Raw genomic sequence first — 27,214 nt, forward strand, 5'->3', positions numbered from 1 at the left:
ACGTGAGAACATCCGTCAAAAAAGGCCGGAATTGTGGCAAAGCAATTAATGGATTTTACAGGATGATAATGCAGCATCGCATCCAACCACGATTGTGACCGAATTTAAAGCCAAAAGCGGAATGAATACCATCGATCAACCTTGTGTTTTTTCTTATTTTCAAAACTGAAATCGTTGTTCCAACAAATGCTCGAGTGAAGAGACAAAACAAAAGTTGCTGGAGAGGCTGAAGGGCATCCCAAAAATTATTTCGAGACTGTAACGGTAGTATTCTTTCAACTCCGAAAATTAAGAATAAGTTTATAACGGACAAATGGTTCAGTTGGTCAGTTGGTCAGTTCGAAAGTTTCGCTTAGTTTACAAGGAGCTTTTTGAGTTCTTTAACACTAGATCAGACCTCAGAAAACGTAAATGGGTTAATAGTGCCGGCATAAATTGACGTTTGAACAAGCTCTTGCCTTCCTTTGACTAAGCAACTTCGGTCTAGTTCAGCTCTTGCTATGTTCAGACCACTTTTAAATTGTATATGGCTGTCTACACTTAAAAATCAGTTTTGACGAAACGTGAAATCAGTTTTGGACTCATTTAAAAGCAAGAACCGTCTTACTTCCTGTTCATATGCTGAGCTTTAGACACATATTTTTTATATAATTAATAAGCAACAGCAATGTAAAACATATTAAAAGTTTATAAAGTTGGATATAAAAAATCATCCGGGTTGGAAAATTTCAAGATATGGCTCACCTGCACACAATTGTTCAAATATCAAATAATGCTGAGTAATTTCTATTATTGAGCAGTTAAAGATTTGAATTTTTGCTATAATTATTCTTTAATTAATATGAAAGTGTATAGCAAAAACTATGAATACCGGACAAGTATTACATTGTATATTGTAGCTTCCCTGAAACCGATTTTTCAGTTATTAAATATTGTGGTATAACTGCTATAGTTCAGCAGTCAAGAGCTGGCAATTTTGTCATATTTTTCCTTATTTTAATGAGGTTAAGATGAACCACCCAAAAAATTTACAAAATTCGATCACTACAACATTTAGCTTGGACACAATCGATTTCTCACATACCATAAAACAATAAAAGGAGATTTTTTGCCTCAGCTACGATCACCTCACTTAACGACAGCGAATTGCCAAGGCAAATTCTTTTGCCCTGCCATTTACATACCAGCGGATTATCCCAGTTCAGATGCTAACCGAAACCAGTTTAAATTGTCTGCACAACTTTATGAGCGCACACCTTTTTATCGCCAACTTGCGTATGAATCACGCAACAGCGCAGAGCCTTGAATCCACTTTTTGATGTGATTACAAAAGCAGATGCGCGCAAATGCATATGGCGTATGTGTATGAATGAATGTGTCGTGGAGGCATATATGCACTTATGCATTGTATGCCTTTTATGCGAGATCGTAGCTACCAGCTTAATGCATCCCTAATAAAAAGGATCGATAAGCCGCGAGAGTGTTGATTGTTGAACGACGCTGTAAGCAGGTTGTAAATTGCTGTGAAATTAATTTACTTGCCGGTGGAAGGTGTTTTTGATGTCCGCAGGCTACGGAACAACAAGCGGTCAGCAGCGCAACAGCAACAACAATAAAGCTGGGAAGATATGGCGTTTTTATCAGTTTTGCGCCTGCGTATTTCATGGCAATGAATTGAGCAATCAATGTGCGGGATGTGAGGAGGGTGTGGAGGGTATGTAGTGTGCGGCGGGCGTGAAGATATGGCAGATTTGCATATTGCATGCACTTGCCACATAAGTTGCAACATTTTATTAGTGCCACACTTAGGCGATGAGATAAAATGGTTGGTGTTGTTGTTATTGGCATTGTTTTTGGTTTCGTTTTGTATTGTTTTCCGCTTCCACGCGCCTCATTTCATTGATTTACGGCGGCAATCGAGGCTGTGCGACGCCCAAAAGCTTTTAATATATATTTCGCTTCATTGTTGTTGTTTTTTTTTGTTTTTGTTTTTTGTTAATGTATTTAAAACACAAAAGAAATTATCAGCGCCTCGTTGGCGTTGCTGCCTGGCGTCCGGTCACATATCACCGTTAATGCTTGTTGACATTTACGACGCTGTTGGGCCAATAGTGCGCTGCCGGCAACAACAATAACAACACTCGGCAACAAGTGCATTAAAGTGGCGTATGTGTGTCTGTGCGCTAACAATTTGTTGGTGGCCAAGATTTTATGCAAATCAATTGAGGTTGGGTTAACGATACGAAATGATTGCCGCACAAGCGTTAACAGCGCATACTTGCAGTCGCCGCGATCCGCCTAAGCATACACACACACACTCACATGTAGCGCACACCTGCACACCTACAAGCTGTTGACTTCACTGCGCCTCGCAAGCAAGCTCGCTTTTATTAGAGCGCAACAACTCGGCGCTTACCTGTTTATGTTGCTGTTGTTGTTGTTGCTTTCTGATATCAATTGGTTGCATCTTCATTAAGTACCAACACTGTCTGTTGGCTGCAGCCAACTGATAACACGCAACTTGAAATTTATGTACAAACAAACGCATATATAAGCCGCGACACGCTTAGGCTAGGCACACAGTGGAGCAGCGCGCAAAGAAAAATCAAAATAAGAAAAAACCGTTAACTCTGGTTGCACCGAAGCTATAATACCCTTCACAAATAAAAAAAAAATCGTACAAAAAATTGATTTTGCTCGACCAGATTGTATGGCAGCTATATGCTATAGTACTCCGATTTAAATGATTTGTTAGGGTATTGTACCGTTACTTTGGACAATAATTCATGCCAAATTTTGTAAAGATATCTTTTCAAATAAAAAAGTTTTCCATACCAGAACTTGATTTTGTTCATACAGTTTGTATGGCAGCTATATGCTATAGTGGTTCGATCTGAACAATTTGTCAATATATTATACCGTTACTTTCGAAAATAATTTGTGCCAAATTTTGTGAAGATATCTCGTCAAATAAAAAAGTTCTCCACACGAGAACTTGATTTTGTTCATACAGTTTGTATGGCAGCTATATGCTATAGTGGTTCGCTCTGAACGATTTGTTAGGATATTATACCATTACTTTGGAAAATAATCCATCCAAAATTTTGTGAAGATAGCTCGTCAAATAAAAAAGCTTTCTATATAAGAACTCAATTTTGATCGTTCAGTTTGTATGACAGCTATATGCTATAGTAGAACGATATCGGAGACTCCGACAAATAATTAGCTTTTTGAAAAGAAAAATACTTACGCAAAATTTCAGATCAATAACTCAAAAACTAAGTTGCGTACCGCTGCACTATGCGCCCACCCTTAGTCTTCAACGCGATCTACCTGCTCAACTGATAGGCTAACTACTTTCTAACCACAAACCAACTATACACACTTCTTGTGGTGGCTTCTTTAGTACGCTGCCGCTGACTTATGTTCCTTGTGTCGCCTCAAATGCGACTACTTTGAATTGATGAAATTTTTTCTCGCGCCACGCCTTCAATTGTGGTTTCACATTACCGCACGCTGCAGACTCCACCAAAAAAGCAAGCGAAGCAAAGCCATAACAATAACAAAAATGACGCGCCGTAGAAGGTATGCCACACTTAAAGTACCACTGACTGACTGTCTGTCTGCTGGAGTGCCTATGAATTTGTTGACTTTTATTGCGTTCATCGTAATTTATGCGTAAATACGGTACGGACGACTGAGAGCAGCCAATCCGGTTACTTAGTACCGTAGTAAACGTATGAGGCATATAAATCTTGCAACTAACTGTACAAAATATACGCCCTCTAATTTTCATGCCACAGCGTCGTAAAATTAGAAAAGTAAACCAGCTGATTTGCGCTTAGTTTGCGGTCCAAGGAAAACGTAACGGCGGATTACTGCAACAAAGAAGCAGCGTCTGTAGTGCCAGAGAGTATAATTTTCCAGTGACATCTCTACTACTGCGAATTCTACTTTGTCAATGCAAATAGTAGCTACTTATTGATTACAAGTCAAATGGATTTGTAACTAAGAAAGACGCTATATCTTGTAAAGTCCGTTATTTTGTCACAACGGATCACAATTATTTCTACTCAAACCATCAAGCTGCTTCGTAAATTACTACGTTTACGAAACTCTTAGCAAAACTAAGTTTTTCTCCACTTTCCGAAAGCGATTTGGAACTTTCTTTTTAAGACAACTAAGTACTTCAAGATCGAACCATTTGGATCCAATCGAACGAGCTAAAACCATACAAAAGTAGCTTCGTAGAGCTCGTTGTTCACAATCGTTTATGTTACCAGGTAGTTTTCGTGTCTCAGAGTTTCAGATAACAGCTTCGGAAAGGTCGAACTATCTTTTCAAAGACCTCAAACTACTAGCTTGCGGTTCTAAGATATTCTGCAAGACAATGCTGTCTCTGTATGTAATCACCCAACTAACATAACTGGTATTTTATTAATTTTCGCAACTTCTATGACCTCTAACTGTAAACTCAGACGTTCTCTCTTTCTCTTTGATATTCATACTTAAGATATGATTTTTGCTAGGTTCCTTACTTTTTATCAAAAGATCGGATATTTACACAATGGAATCGTTCATTAGTTCTGCTTTCTCCAGGATGTACAAAGAAACGATTAAAAGACGGCGGCTATTTTGGCTAGGTCATGTCGTCCGAATGAATAAAATCACGAAAAAGCTCTGAAAGTATTCGACGCAGTATCCGGCGGTGGAAGCAGAGAGAGACGTCCACTCCGTTGGAAAAAACAGGTGGAAAGGGATCTGGTAACACTTGGAACTTTCATGTGTAAATTATCTACGTTTGAACCCCTGCACAGGTTTTGTTCCAAGACTGATTCCATAAGTTTTGTTTAAGAGAACTGATACAATATAGCTCATCTTGATTGACTGGAACTCATGGTTATTTGGATATTTTGATGATTTTCAGACCTTCTGTCAATGAATTCCACAACAGCAATGAGTTTGCCCGCAACTTAATGTCGAGGACATTGTTTTCTTCAATCAATAGGTAACTTGTAGAGGTTCTTAAGCTGCTTTATAGACATTGCTGGTAAAAGGCTGAAGCAGATGTCAGACTGAATATCTCGCCATGATTCCCTTCGAATAAAATGTGAAAGCTAGTGAAACTTTTCCTCCTTTCCTAAATTTTGGTGAAAATAACCGTGGATCCATATCAAGCTGAGCTCAATGGGATCTTACTTTCACGAGACGTTCTTGATAAGAAAACGCGTTGTCATTTCAACAGTACTATCGATTCTTGAAAAGAACTTTCAGATCAAAGAAATATCTAGTAAAAAAGGAATTTAATATGCCAACCGATGTTTACTTGACTAAAAATGTAAAAATAAACTTACGGAACTTGGAAAGGCGCCGAATACTGACCAACGCTATTAAATCTCACATCGAAATTTTCTTACAATGTAATTTAACAACGAAACGAAACAAAATTAACCCCATCCAATTGATCTTAAGGCATTAAGTGCAATACACACTTTTTTCGGCGATTTAACTTCTTCAATTTGCCACTTGTACACCGTCACCTCTGCAGCGTGCTCTCAAGTCGACCCATGACTGCAAATGGTCCTCCTAAGTGGCCAAATGTGTTAAGTGGCTGAATGACTCTGCGCTGTCGCTCTACCTCTCGTGGTGTCCGTCCGCATGCTGACCACGCCGCGTCACACAGCCGTCCACATACTACACACCTTCCTACTTAACCAAGTGTGTTTGCCTATTTGTTGGCTCGTGGTACATATCGCATGCACAATTCACTTCGGCATGGGCGCAACCATCCGTGCATACATATCGGTGCATCTCGGTGCAATTACCTCAGTCATTTCGTCATTTGTTTGGTTGTTCGTGCTATTGTACATTTATCGCCTGTGGCATTGCGTAGGTGTTTATACTTTGGGTCGATGTCTCAAGCTTCCAAAATACCGTAGCGGTCACTAATGCTAAGTTGTGTAGTGTGTAAAATTCGTATTTGCCGGCTGCTTGAGTTTATTTAGCATTTCCGAGGCACGACTAGTAGTTCCAAACAGTTAAGGGGAGGCTATAAGCTGATGTACTGGAACCGATCGTTAAATGATGGACAACGAAATTCAGCACTAGGATATTCGAAACAATAGTAGTACAGGGTGCAGCAAATAGAAACGTATATATAGAGATTTACTAGGGACAACTGTGATTGGTTTCTTAAGTTTCATAGCTTGAAGCAATTAATGCTCCTATTTACAAACTTAAGACCGACAACGTTGCAATTTTATTGCTCAAACTCTGGGCCTTAGTGATTCCAAAGCTCATAGATATAGATCACCGACTCTTATTGATCGACGAACCACAATCCCAGCAACCTCGTCTGGTTCGCTGAAAGTGTGTCTACCGATATGTTTCAAGCTCAGTCTGGCGAAAGCTGAACGAAGGTGAAAAGAAAGTGTATATACCATTTCATATCGCCTTCTTTCATAGAGCTTTGACAATTTGGGACATAACCGGAGCGAACCCGGATTTATATCTTATCAAGGACATCTATACAGTTATCGCACCTGAACAGCAGAAACCAATCGAAAGCAATGGACTTATTCATGAAAAAAAGAGAAGATTATTTAAAAAGATTAGATCCTACACTATTTAGCTTCTGCCAGACTAAGGTTCGAGTATTTTGGTTTCTATTCTTATTAGGAACCCGTCGAATTGGCTGGAATTGATATTGCCTGCCTCGATAAATTTGTGGGAAGATCACTGTCGCTATGCGATGGTCTTTTTAAACCATATTTTGTAGTTCTGGGCACCACAATGGACAGGCGTTACTAGCTCCCCAAGTGAGTTTATTCGTAGCCTTATGAGAAATCAGCTTATTTACCTAACTTAACCCAGTCCATGAGGAAGGACCCGAACAAAAACCAAACTCTATAAATCACTCATAGAGGGATATAGAGGTATGGACTATGACAACATCTGATGAGTCGACGTGACGAGTTTTCGAGAGAAAGGCTCTGCGGAAGATTTATGGTCCTTTGAACATTGGAAACGGCGAATACTGCAGTCATTGGAACTATGAGCTTCGAGATATACGACGACATTGACATAGTTCAGCGAATTAAATGACGCGGCTATACTGGCTAGGTCATGACGTCCGTATGCATGAAAGCACTCCCTCTCTGAGGGTATTCGTCGCAGTACCCGCAGGGATAGGCAGAGGAAGACCTCCACTCCGTTGGTAAGATCAGTTGCAGAAGGACTTGGAATCTTCAATTGGCGCTAAGCAGCGAAAAGGAAGAATGACTGGGCCGCGGTTGTAAACTCGGCTATAACCGCGTAAGTGGTGTCTACGCCAATAAAATAGAAGAAGAGCTTTAACATATATACATTAGTCATAAATGTATCAAGGTCTTACTTCCTTTTTTCTTTCTTAACTCTTTTCTATCATCAAGCAGAGAAAATAAATACATATTTTTTAATGGCCGTGATCATAATGATGTTAGAACAATGTGTAGATAAGCCATCAGGACATTGGTCGTGCCTTGTATTCTTTAAATTCTTAAACCTAGAAGATTATCGCCTAAAATGTATTAGAAAACCGAGTCCTAACAAGAAACGAGCCAGTATTAATAGAAATTTCGGGTTCAACTGTTAACAGACTGTGCTGAGTTTGTACATGGCATCACCATGTGGACTTTTTCGGCTTAAAATGGAGCTATTTGAAGCCTTAGTCCAGGTTCTACGCAAATAACAAGCAATCCGACTGCAGTAGCCCCCTCTTCTCATGTCTAACAACCAAGAAAGTAGATATTATATTACTCTCTCTCTCTCTCTCACTCATCTCACTTTAACTCCGGTAAAGTCAACTACTTCTTTTTTCCTCTCTCCCTCATCTAACGTCTTGAGACTTGTCTTATGCCGAAGCTTAAACGCCACTGCTCACTCCCTTTTCCGTTAACATCTAGATAGTATGCATATGTGTATGCACATATATATGAAAGTTTTTATGTCAGCTTGCCTGTATGCTTCCAGCGCATTGCAGACATTTCATATGCGCAACAAAATTGTGTAGGTGAACTTGTTTACCAACAGATCATATTGTGATATGCATCAGTGAAAACACGGGACTTCAACGGCTGGCGCTTGATGCATGTAAAAGCGCTTTTTTATAAACTCAGCACAAGCATTATTGTAAACATATGTAGATATTCAAGTATATTCCAACAACACGGTTAATTGCTCAATTAAAACCAGTACATTTTTACAGCTATATAGACGATATAAGTTGGAGTAAAAATTGTTAACAGTTTTATGGGAATTTTTACCTCAGAGGAGCACTAGCGCTGATTGGAAGTTATGATTTTTATATCAACGGGGGTTAGTGTTGTTGATTTGTGGCTTGTTTTATCATCAAATTGACTTGCAGGCTTAAATTCACAGCTAACTCAACTAGACTGCGTCACAAGAAGACCAAAGCAGCGCTAAATTGGACGCCCTCATATAAAAAATTGATATATGTATGTATGTATTTTGGGTAATTATTTCTTGGCAAAGTTTTCAATATCGCTTGATTAACCTTTTTTTTTAGGAGAAAGGGCATAGAATTCTATGGCAATGTGCTTACTTTGTTCTTTCTTTAATTTGTTATCTTCTCCATCGAATTTCGTATCAATCTTTTTCATCGAAGGCTATTTGAAATCTTTTCAAGGTCAACAGTTCAAAATCATTAGTGTCTTCCCAATTACTCTTCAGGCTGATCATAATTTATTTGGACTGCGCGCACAGTTTCCCACGTTGCCACACATGTTTCTTTCTTCTTTTTGGGGCTATTCTTTGCGGCGTATCAAAAGCGCTTAGCGCTAACGCCTTCAACCCACGCGCTATTTTGATATATGCATATATATGCATTCGGTTATTTTCATATAATAATAATCACTTTTTCTATAGTCTTTCGTTATTTTATTTCGCTATTGTATGAAATCCTTTGTTTAGCTTTAGCCAAAGTAGTCCTCCTCGCTACATCTTTGTATCTTTTCGCTGCGCCTGAGGCTTATTGGTTACACACAGCCCACTTGCATTTTTAATAAACACGATTTACACATTGCCATTAATGAAATTCCAATTATCTGCGCTGAGCTGAAGGATGCCATAAATTTCGCACATACATACATATATGTTAAACACTGCGGTAAATTTGTAAAAAAATTGGAGAAAAAATTTACACCAAATTTATGCCAAAAATTTAAACCAAATATTTTTTTTTTAATTTATACCAAAAAGTAACAGCTGCCTTCAAGTAAATTTAAAAACAAATGTGTACCAATATTAAAATAATTTATACCAGTTTTATTTTAACCAATATATTTAAAGAAAATTTACCAAAAAGGTGATGGTTTATAATTTTCACAAATGTACATATGTCAAAAAGCATTATCAGACTTCAACTAAATTAAAAAAAAATGTATTCTAGTATTTAAAAATTTATACCAAATATATTTTTACCAATATCTTCGAAAATATTTAACCGAAAACGTAGTAGTTTATTTATTTCGCAAATGTATGCCTAAGAGCATTGTAAAACTGTAACTAATCATTTACAAAATTTATACCATTAGTAAAAAAAATTTATACCAGATGTAGGCATGCACCCTTAAAGAATTATCGCACATGCGTGTTATACACAGCAGTAAACTTGCACCTAAATTGAAGAACAAATTATACCAAACTTATGTCAAAAGTTTATACCAAATAATTTTTGACAAATGTATGGCAAAAAGTATTATTATACTTTAACTAAACGTTCTCAAAATTTATATCACCATTATACAAATATTTATACCAGACATAGGCCGAAGGATGCAATAATTGCGGTAAATTTATACTTAAATTGAAGAAAAAATAATAAATTTATGCGAAAAGTTTATACGTAATTAATTTAATTAATTTAAGACAAAAGTTATTAGCGTTGTTCAAATAAACTTTTACAAAAGTTATACCAGTATTAAAAAAACTTTATACCAGATTTATTTTTACCAATATATTCCAAAGATGTATAACAAAACGCTTATTCCAAATAATTTTTGCATATTTAAGCCAAAAGTAATTTCGTACTATAGGGAAATGCTTACAAAATACCAGTTTATGCCAGTTATATTTCCACCAATATGCTTTAAAGTTTATACCAAAAACATGGTGGTTCATACCAAAAAATTTAGGGGCGTATTTTAACAAAATTTACACATGCTGCTGGTGTAAAAAATTTGGTATAAAAATTGTACAACAGATATATTTTTACAAATATATTTATATCCTTTAAATTGATAGCAAAAAATTAGACTCAAAATGTATACCAGGCTCGCAAGAAATTATAAAGCAATTTTATACCAAATGTAATAAATTTTTGGAAATTAGTGACAAACATTTTTATCAAAAGGGAACGGTGAACAATTTATTTATATGTACTGAAATTTTGCTATAATTTTATTTTTATTTACACAATTTATACCACGTGTATACATAAAATTTATACCTGACTTTCAATACTATTTTACCAGATTTTATTCTATTAGAGAAATATTAACATAATTATCGCTAAATTCAAACTTTAGTATGTACCAAGTTTATATCAAAAAATTATACCAGACTTTCAATACTTTTATACCAGATTTTTGTTTAACATTATGTTTGGAACTTAAATTATTACCAAATTCAAACTGTAGTATGTATCAAATATATGTATGTATTGTATGAGTTAAAGGGCCTTGTGAAAATGGTAGAGTTTCCATCTGGCCGAATTTTGAAAGAGAAGCCCGAAAACGTGGCAACTCTATAATAAGAAACTGGTTGAGAATGCATATACAGAAGATTTTACCAATTTAAAGATTTTTTAGGGATTGTTTGTGATATTTAATATTGACATAGGCTACTTTGTAAAGGTAGAGTCTATCCAGGTCGAACATCCCAGATTTGGCCAAAACGATATGTTAAACAAAGATTGAAATCTTATTTTATGTTTTGTAATACTAGGTTATGTTATCAAAAGATTTTATGGAACTGGTAGAGTTCTTTTAATATAATGAAAAGTTGGCAACTCTATAGCAATAAACTGTTTGAACGAAAGAATTATCGAAGCTAATCAGCTTAAAAATGTTATTTTAAAATAATAAATATCAAAAAATTATATTTTCTAAGAAAAAAAGTCTATCGAGTTGGTAACATCGAGCTCAAAACTGCAATATATTTGCACAAACATTTATGAGTTCACCTCATATAAGCTGCCTAGCTTATACCAACTATTTACTATTTCTTAACATTACTCTTCTTTGGCGCCCCTCTACCACCGCAAGTACGCTGCCGCTTACATTGTGCCCGCTTTATGAAAGCTAATTTCCTTTTCTTCTAATTCTTCGTGGCCTTTTGGTGCATCCACCCAGCATTCACACGTGTGTGAAATATGCGAAGTTCATGTGAAAATCACCTTTCAGCTTATTGTGTCTGTCATAAGCGCTGGCGTGCAGCTAACGCGCGACTGCCAAGATCATTTATAATGCCAGCCAATATACCTATTGTGTTGTTGTTGTTATTGTTACTGTTGTGCTGCCAAACGTGCTAACACACGGCAAGTGAATACATAGCGGTATATAGTACATGTATGTATATGTGTGTGTGTTTTTGTTTGTGTGCATATGCTTGGAACCATCAAGTGCTCTGCGCTGCCACTTTATTTTGTTATTATTGTTTTTGTGCAGCGCTACAAAATTCTTATTTACACTTTGCTTTTGTTTATTATTTATTATTATTATTGTTATTATTGTTGTTGTTATGCTGTTGCAGAGGCGTACAGTGTCACGATACATTGAATGGTGCGCAGTGTGATGCCTGTCCCATTGGCTATGAAGGTGATGGACGTACTTGCAGCAAGCATAATCCCTGTGTGGATGGACCATGTCCCTCGGGTGAGTACCAAATATTTTTTGTTGTTGTGTTTTTGCTTTTTCACTGCTTACAAATATGTTTTTGAGAGGTGGTTGTTGTTGTTGTTGCACATTCCTTCAACGTTCCTTCGACCGTCTGTCAATCGATGATTTATGATATTGGCGAATTCTTTTAAAAATGTAATAATTTGTGTTGACGGCGTGCGAGCGTCCGAGCGCTTGACACCCGAGGCGCGTTCTTTTTCGGTCATAAAACGGGTGTTAATTGATTTTTTATTTTCGCAAAATTAGCAGTTGCTCAGTATTTTATGAGGTTAACCCGGCCGCAAGAGCCTCATACATAATATGAGGCTCTTCTATGCTCACACATACACATATACACATATAGTATGTATGTCTCGCAGCACAGTCACTTTCGTTTATTTCGCTCACCATTTGCAACTTTAAGCACTAATTTATGTCTTTTTTCTCTTCTTTATTTTGTTGTTGTCACGCAGGTAACTTTATAGTGCCCATCCAAAGCGTTCAACAATATCAGCGCGAAACGAAATACATGCGAAAGTATTCAACAAAGCACGCATAAATTGCGTGGCAATTACTAAAAACGCCAATATTATTGGAATTGTGGCAAAGCAGCAGTTGTTGTAGACAGGCAGATGTGCAGACAACCAATTAATACAGAAAATGGAAATTGTGTATTTTTATTAGTATCGATAACTTTTAACATTTAATGTTGCTTAAAATTGTATTTATAATTGTAAATTATGTGAAGTTTAATAAAAAAATCTATTTTACTCTAAAAAGTTGCGCATTTAATTAAGAATTCGTGCTCACTCGTTTCCATTTTCTCAATTTCTGCATATTTCCATTTTCTGTCTTGATTCGTTGTACTGTGTGGCTTTATTAGACGTCATAAGTTTTACATTTTCAAAATTTTTTAAATTATTAAATATATATATCTGAACAATCGGTTAATGGGAGCAATATGTTACTGCCCTCACCAACCCCTTTTAACACTAATCCGCTCCAGTCGTACTGGAAAACCATAGTAAGAATCTTGCGGACCTCGATTTTGATGGGCGCTGGCCCTGGGTTTTCGTCAACATCTGTGCACGTTTGGTGCCAATCGCTGTATTGTTCCCTCGTCACTTTGTTGCCTTCCTCTCATGGCTAGGTTCTCCCTCGGTGCAACCCCGGTGGATTATTAAAAGGCGCCATCATTTCACCTCTCTCGCGGTGCTTTCATTGGGCATATGAGGCATTTTAAGTCAAGCTCTATTTTTCTGCAGCTCTTGGTCGTATTAATATTCGCAGGTAACCTACTTAGCATAGGCTGCCCACTAACCGCCAGCTGTGACTCTGTTAGTAGCCTGAGCCTTACTTTAGTCAACCGATCTTGATAAATTTTATTGTCACCTTTAATTTCATACTTGTACATACAAATACTGAGTTTTCCAATAAGTGTGATATGATTTCTGCTGTTAAGCAAATTCAAATGTTTCTTAAGGTGTCAACCTTTTCGAAATTCCCTACTTTTTAAAGAAAACTACAAAGAAACTTCATATTTAAAGGGCAATGTTTATTATTATTCGAAAAAGCATTCTTTGTCATTTATTTTTTGAGGCTTATCTCTTTCAAATGTTGACTGTAGCTACATATCAGTTGATCCATCCGTTGAGTCCGATTTTCGACGACTATGACTTAATTTGGCTCGAATACGTCGGAACTTCTTGGAACTTTTCAAGAGCCCAGAGAGCGAAGCGATGTTACTTGGGAAGATCGAGCGACTTCAGGTCTTCGTGTACACTCTCAACTACGGCTGCTATTTTTCTTCACTGCATGTAGGACGTGTTCTAATCGGCCGAATATTATCCAATAATGGATGCTGGGTGCTGGTGTGGATCTGTCAAATAAAAACTATTGAAAACAGTACCTCTACTTGACATCACCCCATATTTATTTGTGAATATAACGTCATTCAAATGGCCTCCAGGACTTATCAAATCATATGTTATAAATAGAACGTTCAATATTGACTTCTAAAGCTTGTAGACTGTTTGGTCTATTGGTAAAGACCAATGGCTTCAAATAACACCACGCGAAGTAGTATATTAGTGTTAAATCATAACTTCTTGAAGACCATAACTTCTTGAATACCATTCAAACTTTCCTCGCAATAATTCAGTTGTTGCACGTGCTTTGTGTAAAGCTGTTAGGATAGCAAAGTAAGGCTCCCTACTACTGCTCTCGCTAGAATAGTAGAAGCTTGGCCAGCGCTGAACCACCATTGGTACATGCGCTGTCGCAAAAGCCTTTTGACCCAATATCGATAATAAGAGATCTAATCATCTCTTGAGTAAGGTTGGGAATCTTACAAGACGCCATCTGGAGGAGTTGTAAGAAAGAAGATAAGGAAATTACTCAACACTTCCTTTTTGACTATCCCGAGTTTTGGTGGTCAAGACTTACGACAATTGCGATCGCATACTTTCAGATATACCACCGAGCTGGCGGGAATGGAAATTAAACGACTGTGCAAATTTGTATTGTCTACTAAGCGTTTTGCTAATTTAAAAGTTCGGAGATAGGAGTTATTGTTTTCTTTGGCTTCACAAATGACTACATATAGCAGTCCACGTGCTATCTTTCTCAATCAGCCATCTAACCTAACCTAACGTGCTTTGTGTCACGTAAGCCCTTCTTGTTTGAACAAGACGTTGTTCAAATTCCGCCAATTTCGGCAATAAAAAGTTGGTTATCACCATTCTATACCGCTCTACATTGACAGTAACGGTGTCACTAGTTTTATTTCGAAAGAAGTAAAGACTGATGATTCCACCAGACTAAAAACCACACCAAACTGTCACGTTATGTGAATGCAATGGTTGTTCATAAATAATTTGTGTATTTTCTTCGCACCAGAAGCGACAGTTTTGTCTATTTATCGCACCACTTACATGACAGTGAGACTCATCGAAGAAAGTTTGGTTTGATAAATTAAATAAGATCATCTACTTTTTAGCCCGAAAGAACTCTCGGAGTTTAAAGCATTAATAAGTTGCGGTCTAAACAGGTTCTTATGATTAGAACATGAGACCTTAGCCGGGAAAAGTTCGGTTATCATTTATGTCTAAAATAATCCTTAATCCTTAGAACCATTAGTAACATAAATAAACAACAAGTATTTTTTAAGAACAATTGTCAATATGCAGACAATGTTGCCAATGGTTGCTGTATTAGCTTAACGAAGCTACTCATAATACACTTACATAAACTGAAACAAAAATTGTCACCACAATATTTATTATCTGCTCGATCGAAATTAGTTTGTTAAAATTTTAAATTGGTCTTAACTTATTTTGAAACTTTTTAGGCGTCGAGTGCGTTGAAATGGACTTCCCGCCATACTTCCGTTGTATACCCTGCTCACCTGGTACACACATGAATGGCACGAAATGTCATGACATCAACGAATGCGACATTTATCATCCTTGCGACCCGAAAACGGAATGTATAAACCTCAATCCTGGTTTTCGCTGTGAGCCTTGCCCACACGGCTTCGATGGAATTCACAGTAGAGGTAAACGCTTTGAACGAAATAACTAGAAGAGAAATATGTAAGATTCGTTCCGTATGAATTAAAGGTTTTTATCTGGAATATGTTGCCCCTGATTTTCGTAAGCAAACTTGCAATGATATTGATGAGTGCGCAAAAGGTTTGGACCGCTGTCATGCGCACTCGGTCTGCGTAAATACGATTGTAAGTTCGTTGACTAGTTAAATGATGAAACGCTACAATTTTTCTATTCACAGGGCTCATATCAATGCAAGTGTGTTGATGGCTATTTCGCCAATGGTACGAACGTTTGCTTGCCCACATCGGATATGTGCCCTGATGGCACTATTTGCGATCACAATGCCTATTGCCAGCTAACGGATAACTTTAAGTATACCTGCAAATGCAATGTCGGCTGGGCTGGCAATGGTTTCGTCTGCGGTCGCGATCGTGATCTTGACGGTTGGGCGGACTTTGATCTAGATTGTGGTGATGTACGTTGTAGACGTGACAATTGTCCAGATTTACCGAACTCGGGACAGGAAGATGCAGATAATGATGGCATTGGTGATGGTTGTGACGATGATGCCGATGGTGATGGCGAGAAGAATGATAAGGATAATTGCCCATATGATTACAATGATAATCAGTCGGACTCGGATCACGATGGTGTGGGCGATGCGTGTGACAATTGTCCATTCGTGCCGAATCGTAAGCAATTGGACTCGGATCATGATGGTATGGGCAATGATTGTGATGAGGATATGGATAACGATAACATAGCGAATACGTACGATAACTGTATGACAATACCGAATCCGAATCAGTCCGATGTGGACAACGACGGTATAGGCGATGCTTGTGACAACTGCCCGACCATACCGAATCCGTCGCAGGAGGACAGAGACAGCGATCTGGTAGGTGATGCGTGCGACTCGGATATTGATGGTGACGATGATGGTGTGCAAGACAGTGAAGACAATTGTAACTCTATTAGTAACTCTGATCAGTTGGACACCGATGGTGATGGCAAGTGAGTATGGTTAGGTGAGCAATGTCTGTAGGATTCATTTTTACTGGCATTTTTTGACAGAGGTGACGCATGTGATGATGACATGGATGGCGATGGCATACCGAATCACCGCGACAACTGTCCCTTAGTACGAAATCCCGATCAGACGGACTTAAACCGTAAGTATGAGTACACCGAAGCTTTCAACAAGTTATAGTTAAATATTATGCCAAACAGACAACGGTAAGGGCGACATTTGCGAATACGATGAGGACGAGGATGGCACACCCAACTTTATTGATAACTGCCCGAATAATTCCATGATCTATTCAACGGACTTCCGCGCAATCCGCTCGGTTATACTCGATCCGGAAGGTGATGCACAACGCGATCCCAATTGGGAAGTACACGCCAATGGCTCCGAAATCGTACAAACACTGAACAGTGATCCCGGCTTGGTGGTGGGACACGACGCCTTTGGTGGTGTCGACTTTGAGGGCACATTCTTTGTTAACGACGACACAGATGACGATTATGTGGGCTTTATATTCAGTTATCAGAGCAATCGCAAGTTCTATGTGGTTATGTGGAAGAAGGCCGCACAGACATATTGGGAATCGACACCATTCCGTGCGTCTTCGGAGCCGGGCATACAGATTAAGTTGGTCGATAGCATAACAGGACCTGGTTCAATGTTGCGTAACAGTCTCTGGCACTCAGGCGATACGCCAGATCAAGTTAAGTTGCTGTGGAAGGACCCAGCGAATGTTGGTTGGAAAGAGAAAACTTCATATCGCTGGTCGCTGTTGCATAGACCGGCGATCGGCCTGATACGCTTGAGGTAGAGTGTCTGTGTGGGTATTTTAAGTAACTGAAACCTTTAACATTCTCCCCCGCTATTTTACAGGATGTATGAAGGCGAACATTTGATCTTGGACTCGCATAATATCTACGACTCTACATTGAAAGGTGGACGCCTCGGCGTTTTCTGTTTCTCGCAGGAGATGATCATTTGGTCGGACCTAATTTACAAATGCAACAGTGCGTATTTGAGTTTTCTTCTGTTGTTTTGAAATACTTTAACCTATAATTCCGTACTTTTAGCGCGCGTTCCTGCCCTCATTTACAACGAGTTGCCGCACCAACTCAAGCAGAAGGTGGATGTGGATAGATAGGTAGTACCGAGCAGTATTCCTATACTGGGTGCTACCCCGTTTGGGTGAGCTTGGTTCCGCTGGAGTTGCTTGCCGTAGTACTTAATTAACTTTTTTGTTGAAAGTATTATTGGTGTCATGGCACCGAGCTTACTTTAATACATATTATTTGCAGAAAACAGCGATACTATCATAACCGAGAATGTTTTTAAAATGTTATAATATGTACTATGTTCTTATAATAAGTGAAAAACACAACTAAATAAATTATTTAATAAAAGTTTTTGTAAATTACTCACTAAACTCTATGAAAACGTGTTTCTTTTGGTCAGAATTATTTTGCCGTATGAGCAATAGAACCCAAGTTAGGCCACAGTTCGTGACTGAAAGTATGAGTTTGTATAAATTCGCAGTGGTCAATAGGCTGTTGAGTATACAAGTATATCTATGTTTCGTGCGTAAAATTATGAAACAACGATTTTATAAATCTGGTCTACTTTTGGTTCAGCTTCTGGTAAAAGCACGAGAAGTAGTTCCGTTTTACTGATGGCAACATATGAAATTCTCGAAGGTCTCAGCTGCAGAATGGCAAATCAAGTAGTTCAAGGTCTTCCATCGTCAAAAAAGTTTCAGCATTTTAACTTGATACCAATTATATCTTTGTCTACTCCATATTATCTTACCGAATCCGTCGAAAAGAGATTAATGAGAAATTTAAATTTCTTGTATTCTATACTTTGAGTAGGCTAAATAACCGAGTGGGACGTGAAGTCTTCTCTGTAAAACCAAATACCAAAACTTTCGTCTACCAGACAATCGTAGTGGTCAAGAGGTGATCCCAGAAGTTAAAGAAAGCATTTTTGTTCTAACAAAGAGTGTGCTCCCAACAAGGAATATATTTATATATACAGATGGCGAGGCGGCTTTGAGATCTCTCAAGTCTCTTTAGGTTTCGTCTAAGTTAGTGAAAGAATTCCTTGATGTCTTAGTGGATCGAACTTCCCACTTTACGATAAATCTCCAATTCGTTCCGGATATATTCATCACATCCCAAGGAACTATGAAGCAGAAGAACTAGCCATAACAGGCACTACCCTACATTTAGACTCCGAAAAAGAGGGATATTTTATGAATCTGTCTACCTACTGATATATAATCGACAAACATGTTATATATATAGCTGAGTGGAATCAATCTCTGATTTGCAAAACATGAGACATGAACGGAATATGACTCGGACATGCCGACTATAAAAATAATTATAAAAGGATTCTAGTAGGAGAACTAACCACTGCGTAATAGGCAGACATGCCAATAGACTATTCTATAGAAGCGCAACTATCGGTCGAGAGTTTTATGACAACGTCTCGGAGGTAGCTCAGATTAGTCTTTACGTCAAACTTCATCATGGGCACGGTTTGGTTCAGAGAGGAGCCAACAAAGTCAGATAAATGTAATCTCGGTGGTATCATAAAGGAATATATGCGTCGTGAGACAGGCACTCTACCTAGCTACCTACAACTTTGCTTAAATATATAACTATAAAACATAAAGTCATATATCTATCCTTTTAGAGCACATTTCACAAAAACTTTCAATTCACACCTATGTACTTTCTTTATTATCCATTCGTGTCTTGCAGTCGAGGAATTTACATTTAGTTAGACATTTTCCTATAACTCAAATATGGAACATTATTCGACGATCTTCACCTCGTTTGCTGTTGGTTGAGATAGCTGACTCTCGAATGATATCAAACAGAGGTAGTGAACATATCGAAAGCTCTGTGCAAAAAGGGTGAAACAAAAACTGTAAAGATGTTTTTGGTATGAATCTCATAACATTGAACTTTGAATTGATGACTCTGAGCATTGTTTAGAGCTAGTTGGTCGTAATAATTCCAAAATATGCTGTCGACGCCGCAGTTTAATCGAGAATTATCTGCAAAAACTGCGTCTATATTTTAGTTGAAGAAGGAATAAATTCGCATAACTGTCGTGTAGAGAAAAAGTCCAGCATATTCTCTAGATCTGACTACATTTTTCTCTTCTCAGATCACAAGCTAACTAATTCTAGAAAACGAGCACTCCAATCAGCGAAATGTCTTATCATCGGCTCGTCACAATTTTGAATTGATGATTCTGAGCATTTTAGCTCAGAAGCTGGGTATTTAAAGGATCTGTACAAAATAGTGTCAGGTGAGCTTAAACTGGACCAAAAACAACGAAAAACTGTCCGAGTTATGTTTAAGGTTGATCGTTCGTAATAAATCCGAAATATGGCGTCAACTCATGGTCATAGTCTGGACGAGCATCTTTGAAGACTATTTTGTAAGGAAAAGCCATACCATATTCTTCATTTCTGGCTACTCTCTGCTCTTCTCAGATCTTAAGCGTAACTAGAAAGTATTTCAGAGACAATGAACCACGACTGAAATTAGAAACATAATCGGTGTAATGCTTTTGAAATTAACTATCTGGAAAAATAAGAACAGATTTCTATAGTCGTTGTTTCTTAATTCGGTGAAGTATGTCAATGTCGTCGTATATCTCGTACAGCTCATCGTTCAATCGACTGCGGTATTCGCTGTTGCTAATGTACAAAGAACCATAAATCTATCGCAGAATCTTTCTCTCGAATACTCGTAAGTCGATTCAATAGATGTTGTTATCGTCCAAGCCTCTGCACCATAAAGCAGTACGGGAATTATGAGTGACTTATAGAGTTTGGTTTTTGTTCGTCGAGAGAGGACATTACTTCTCAATTGCCTACTCAGTCTGAAGTACCAGCTGTTGGCAAGAGTCATTCTCCGTTGCATTTCAGGGCTGATATTGTGGTTGGTGTTGATGCTGGTTTCAAGATAGACGAACTTATCCACGACTTCGAAGTTATCACTGTCAACAGTGAGTCTGAATCCTCGTTCGATATCCAACGGTTCGGAGAGATCCTTACCAATCCTGTTGCAGCTTTTGGTAGAGATACTTCACTTCCTTTAATTCTTAAATATTTAAATATATTTCGTATATTATGAAGTAACGTACCTTGACTGCCTTCTCTATCCGTTTATGATTATGCTTTCAAAAACTTTTCGCCGCTATCTTCGTAAATAAATGCCTACACATGGATGATAATTTAGATAAGATTTCGTATATTCAAATAGTTCATATGTTTATTTGCATTTCTCTGCCTGGAAACCATAATGATCGCAATTAAAAGTTATTCAGGCTTTATCATTACTCCTACAATAAGACGAACAGTTTTCGAATTTCCGAGTAAGGACTGAAAATTTGAGTGCACAAAAAAAAAACACAAAAGCAAATAGCACCTTCACATGCGATGTGGCATACAGTTTGATAGTTGTAGCGTGCAAGTCATCAAAATGTGAAGAAAGGCTGATGGATGCCTGCCGAACGCGTACCATTAGTATGGACAAATACAAGAATGAGCCGTTCGGAACACATTTCGAGTTATAATATGTATATACATGTGTATGTAAGCGAGTGTACTTATCTATAAATGCCAAAATATTATTTGCCAGCACAATGTTTAAACACTTGCCACACGCACACACCAGCTTCATTCACACCATTGTGTGACAGCAAATCAAGGGGACAACACGCTTTGCACCACAACACATTAGCCGTGCTCGCAATATGTGGCAACTTCAAAGCATATGCAGCCGCATGAAAGGATTTCGGGTGTGGAAGTGGCGCACAGATAGCGCTCGGTTGCCATTGGCAGAATGATAATTGCAAAGCCGTTGAGGATGGCTTCAATATTGGCGCCGGCGTGCGTGTATCTGTATATGCGGAGTTGGTGTTCGTGTTGTTGTTGTTGATGCTGTGGCTGCTGCTATTAGAAACTAAAGTCTCGCATTAGTTGCGCCTGCAGGCATAACATTCTTCAGTTGAGCGGGTGTGGCAAGTTGTCGCAAAGTAGTTGCGGTTTTATAATTACCATTTAAACTACACATACACACACAAGCGCACATATATGTATATATGGGAATTATGTACTCATTTGGAAATATTCAAATTTGCTCAAACATATATGCCAATGTACAATATTTGCATTAGCGGAGACCCTCGGGCACATGCCAAGGCGAAATTTCCATTCGACAGCCTCAAATTGCGAAATATTAAAATTTTTGGTATTTTAGTAACTCACACATACGCATGTTTATATGATATATAAGCTGATACTAGTTTACTCACGTATTTGCCGAGATAAGAAGTTTTGGTTTTAGAATAGTTTGGCAGACAGTGGTTTTTTTGGGGGAAAAATTATGAAATGTGCAATAATTTGAGACTTAGAGAGACCAAGCATATCTCTTTCGCTCTCTCTTTATCTCTTAAAGAGAACGAATAATATACATATGTAGACAGTTTCCTATCAAAAATTTTTGAATTTTTTTTTTTTCTGAAAGCTCAGTAGTCAATCAAAAAAACACTCCGATTAAATGCGTATTTTTAATCGAGAAACAGTTCTAAACTAAGTAATATCGAAGAGGAGCCACGCCTACATTCTATATAATGGTGTTTTAAGAAATGGTAAAATATTACACATATTAACATTCACAAAGACCAATGCTTTTCGTAAACAAACTTGATTTTGATCGCTCAGTTTATATGACAGCTATATGCTATAGTCGTCCGATCTTAACGATTTATTCATAGATTATGTAAATGTCTTAGTTTATTATCCATGTCGAATTTCGTGAGGATATCTCGTCAAATGGGAAAGTTTTCCTTACAAGAACTTGATTCCGATTGTTCAGATTGTATGGGAACTACATACTATAGTGGCTCGATATGGATGGTGCAAATGAAAATGGGGTGGAAATGATGTGTGCAAAGTTTCAGATCGGTATCTCAAAAACTGAAGTATTGGTTAGCATATACATACATATACAGACGGACTCGACTTTTTCTGTTGGGACTTACTTCGTGGCAAACTGATAATATCCTTCTCAGGGTATAAAATTTAAAATAAGTGGACTTGGCAGCTCTAATCAAATTAAATGTGGTTAACAGAGGCCTTTGATGCCTCGTTCAAAGCTCACGAGATAGTTAAAACAAGAGCTTTCAGCGAGTATTCAAGAGTTTAGCGCCCTTGCGGATGGAGTCATGTATAAAAGTTCACGCAAGTGAGGAAAATTATTTGATTGTCACTTGGGAGTGGCCAGAAACGATCCTTTTACATTCAGCTCACGACTTCCGGTCTTTGACCAAGTATCCTCTGGGTAGCCAAAGAACAATCGTTTGAAGGCGAGCTAAAGTGAGAAGGCGAACCATCCCTCCCCAGTACTGTGCGCTGGGTTTGGAACACGCCACGTAAAAAACGCAGGCAATGAAAATTAAAGAACAACGTCGGAAGAGAAACCCCCCTTTTTTTTGTCGACCACAGCAAACGTAATAAGGACTATGATTTAAGGGCATGCACCTGGAGTATCCAGTCCCTTAGTTAAAATAAAGGCTGACATCACTGCCGTCCAAGAAGTGCGATGGACGGGACAAGGACTGAAACAAGTAGGTCCCTGTGGTGTTCAAAGAAGAAGTGGTACTGTTTTGTCAAATTTATAGAACTAGTGGGAACAAACAGATGCTTCTTGACAGGTAACAAGTCAGTTGGAAACAACCACAGGGTAATAATTCACTACTTCAGCTTTTGAAGTGTGATAAAAAAACGAATCAATGCCTCCAAAAACTTTTCATAGAAATGTTCAGGTAGATTGGAAAACATAGTGATAAACGAAAGAGAGAAGAGAATTGTTTACTACTCCTAGAAGAGAACAGCGATGCCTTCTGTGTGAATTTGTGAACCTCTTCTGGAAACTCAGTAACTACTTTAGGGCTTTCGAAAAGGTTTCATCGAACTTAGAACTTCGAGACTAGAAATTTCCTGTTGCAAGGATCATGAAATATAAATAATAGACCAAAAGTGGCAATACTCTGCAAAAAAAAAAACCGTTATACCAGTTATAGGTCCCAAGAGGGAACAGTGGTGGTCTAATTAAGACTTTGTTGAACTTTTTGTGCCAATTTCGGTGTAATGGCAACTGTTCTTGAACCTTTTCGAATTGCATCGATGAAATCCGTATATATATATATAAATTTTTTGTTTTTAGGGTACTTGGAAAGCCCTTAATAATGACTACACCAACATTAACTTTCACTATCCTCTCAGGACTTAAAGTAGAAATTTAAGGATCTTTCCTCAATTTTTACTAATTTTTTAATTTTACTCGCGTATTCATTAGCATGAGTACACTGTGCCGTCGCATTAAAAGCGATTTTCGACAATTTTTCGACGATTTTTGTAGTTGCATAATTATCAGTATGCATGCTCGAATATATCCCAGCTACACAATGAATTACAACTCGTATTGACTTTCCGGCGGCGCTCAATTTTCAACAAACTTTTCTACCAACTCGCTAACAATCGAAATGCCGAACACAAAGGATTTGCGCTGCCGCATAAGCAAGTTTCCCGAGCATAGTGGGGGTGGTGGGCGTGTTTTAAGTTTTATTACACTTGAAATTTCCTCTTCACTTTTTAAATATCACACCTTTAATGGTTTTTATTACCGCTATCGGTGTACCGTAATGTAATTTTAGACTGAAAGTTATGCATATGTACATAAAGACATGCTTAGATAAGGTAGTTAGTTGAAGGTGGGGAAAGATTAAGTAGTTTTGATGTAATTTAGAGTGGTGTGACTTTTTTTAAGGTTTGGTTATTTTTCGTTCAAGAGTCTTTAACTGTAGTTGTGTTTGTGAGTAGAGAGAAAATTGGGTACATAATTTTTTTATTTAACATTTTGAAAGCACTATGTTTGTATATATAATATTTTTTTTGTAATTATTCTCTAGACTAAAATTCGATACCATCCTCCCAGAATTTCAATAAGTTTCTTCCCGAATATTTGGTAGAATATTCTAACAGTGTCCTAACAAGCAGCATCTTGGCCTGACAGAGATCTTTAACGTCAGACCTAAAGCAGTTTTCATAAATTCAGCTACAAAATTTCAGAGCTTAAACAGAGATGCTGAGTTCTAAATGCAGTTAACCTAAGATGAGTCGTATAACCGATTTCGAAAGATTCTTCAACCCAAGCATTGATAGTTCAGCCTGACGGCAGAAAAGCGGTAAATCGAAAAGTTCAGCTTCTGTAAGGTACTTGCCTGGTATCTTAATTTAATAGCAGTTGACTGCCAAGAAGTTGTCTAAAAGCCATGGAACGGCTTGATTACTATTTCCATTCTTTTAACACCGCTACAGTCTTGGTTCTTAGTCTTACTTTCAGACATAATACAATTTTCTCAGTTTTTCTTCTATGTCTTCCTTCAGTTTTCTAACTTAGTATTTAACTGCGCTAAGTCAATTGGATTAAATAAGAAAACGGAAAAGTTCTTTTAAACTAATCTCACATCCGAACATCATCCGCATATTTGAATAAAATTATCGAACTGTACGAAAATCTATAGAAAAGGTCGAAAAATTTACTCTAATCGTTAATGGCTATTAGCAAAGTCACTTAGTCTAAGGCCAAAGGGTTGCTGTCGCCACTAAATGTAAACAAAACTTAAACTTAACCTCCCCAACAATACATGGCCTTGTTAAATATAAACAAATTGGACATTAATCTCACCAAAGGTCATTGACCTCAAATAGGTTGTTGAATTTGATAAATGTAAGCAAAGAGTTCGTTTCCCAGCTAAATTGAAACCTAAAGGTCATTCAGCTCACCACAAGTCTTTGACCTCAGAAGGTGATATTGATCTCGCAAAACCGTAAACAAAAGGCTTATTACCCTCATCAAAGATCATTGACCTCGCTGTTGTATAAAAAAGAGGTCATTGACCTCGAAAAGGGTTGTTGTCATTGCTAAATGTGTAGTTGTCCTTGCAAAATATAAGCAAAGGAGTCATCATTAATGTTCATAAGTCCTGAAAAAACTTGTCATCCAACCTTTTTATAATCCATTTTCAAATAGTTCCACACCCATATCTCTCTATACGCTTCACTAAATAAAAAATAGCGTCTGATTAATTGAATTAATGAAACAAATTAGCAATGAGTGTGAAATATCCAAGTCTTAGGGGTAAAATAAACAAAAGCGCTGTTTTGCACTAACCTTGCTTAGAGTGTTGCAGTCACGTAATTAGCTTAAAGGGAGGAGGAGAACTTTCTAAAGAACGTTTTTGAAAAACCTCAAAAGAATTAAAACTCTTTGACTTTACAGTTGAGTGTTTTACATACCATTCGGTGCAACAGAAGTTAACTCGTTTTGTGTTTGTTTTGTAAACAAACCAGACTTTTCGAAAATACATAAAAAAATCCTGCACTCCTTCTAAGTATTTCCTTGCATAATAAGTGCACACGACCGCTTGTATAAAGTAGTTATAGTTGTAGCGGTTTTTGGTGTTACTATCGTATACTATCGCAAGAGCATGCAAAGGACTAAAGGGCACGTAATCACGTGAACTGCGACGCACCGTTGAGCTAAAAAGGCGCTGCGGCACACAACTAAGGGCACACAAATGAATCAATAAATGCATGAAATATAATTTTCCAATCAATTAATTTTTGAAGTAACGTCCACTACATGACCGCATCAGGCGCACCGCACCGCACCGCAGCGCGACTCGCTAGACCGGAATCGAAAGTCATTGAGTGCGCACGGCACGGACGGATGCCTGCTTTGCCTATCGCAACGATGACACTGACACACACACACATACATGTATATATGTATGTGTGAAAAGGTTGAAATGTGAGTTGACTGCCTGCTGCTCGTCGGTGCTCTATAAAATTCACTTACCCCGCCCGTAACTGCTCGGCATGAGTTCGATTTTTCACCTGACCTCATCTCACCACCCCCTCTTTTCTGAGTTTTGTTGTTGTTTTTGCTTTTTATTGTTTACGCTCAATAGCCGTTGGAGTAGATTGCATGTTTGACTGCTGTATTCAACCGCTTGAACCTGACCGTTGCCAATGTTGACGCCGAAGTTGCGGTTCGATGTTTACTGTCAACATAAACGTACAACAACAATAACAACAGAAATACGATTGGGTATGCGTGCAAACAGTAAGGATGTAATACACGCACGTAAAAAAACGCAAACAAGCACACAAGCATGTGTTTTTTGTTTGGTATTTGATAAGTATTAGGGTGGTGCGTAAATGTACAGGTGACATTTTTTAACAATTTTTTTTTAGTTTTAACTATGAAATGTCTTCTTCTTTAATTTAAGATATTTTTTTTTAATGTTGGTGCTTATAGACACCGGTTAGGGTGTGTTTTGATGAAAATTTAGACTGCTCTATGGAGAGTGACACGCGCCGTAATGTTTTCAAACCAAAAAAAAATTTATTTTTGATATATGTATGTATGTAAATGTGCTATTACCGATTGAAAGTGTGCGAAAAAGAAATCAACTTGTTAGTTCCACCCTAATGTTCGCGTATGTTATATGTCATATTTCAGATAAATAATAGCAAAAATTTTTTTTGTAAACACTTATCATTTTTACAATTTTTTTGTCACTTAAGGCTTGAAAGTGATTTTGATATTTTA

General features: G+C 37.7%; 1 protein-coding gene across 2 annotated transcripts in view; it reads left to right on the forward strand.

The window, feature by feature from the left end:
- Positions 1-17,876, forward strand: part of LOC120772762 (cartilage oligomeric matrix protein-like) — a 33,900-nt gene extending 16,024 nt beyond the window's left edge. The window contains exons 9-16 of one of the 2 annotated variants that reach the window (XM_040101534.1): positions 11,812-11,933; positions 15,286-15,492; positions 15,557-15,672; positions 15,726-16,501; positions 16,562-16,659; positions 16,718-17,321; positions 17,388-17,521; positions 17,585-17,876. In XM_040101534.1, the coding sequence (XP_039957468.1) occupies positions 11,812-11,933; positions 15,286-15,492; positions 15,557-15,672; positions 15,726-16,501; positions 16,562-16,659; positions 16,718-17,321; positions 17,388-17,521; positions 17,585-17,655 (2,128 nt within the window). In that variant the 3' untranslated portion in view covers positions 17,656-17,876. Of the gene's footprint in view, positions 1-11,811; positions 11,934-12,409; positions 12,622-15,285; positions 15,493-15,556; positions 15,673-15,725; positions 16,502-16,561; positions 16,660-16,717; positions 17,322-17,387; positions 17,522-17,584 lie in introns of those variants that run through there. The other variant, XM_040101535.1, reaches the window with a different exon arrangement.
- Positions 17,877-27,214: the final 9,338 nt, after the last annotated feature.

The sequence above is a fragment of the Bactrocera tryoni genome, chromosome 3 (genome assembly GCF_016617805.1).
Source record: "Bactrocera tryoni isolate S06 chromosome 3, CSIRO_BtryS06_freeze2, whole genome shotgun sequence".
NCBI classification, from domain to species: domain Eukaryota; kingdom Metazoa; phylum Arthropoda; class Insecta; order Diptera; family Tephritidae; genus Bactrocera; species Bactrocera tryoni.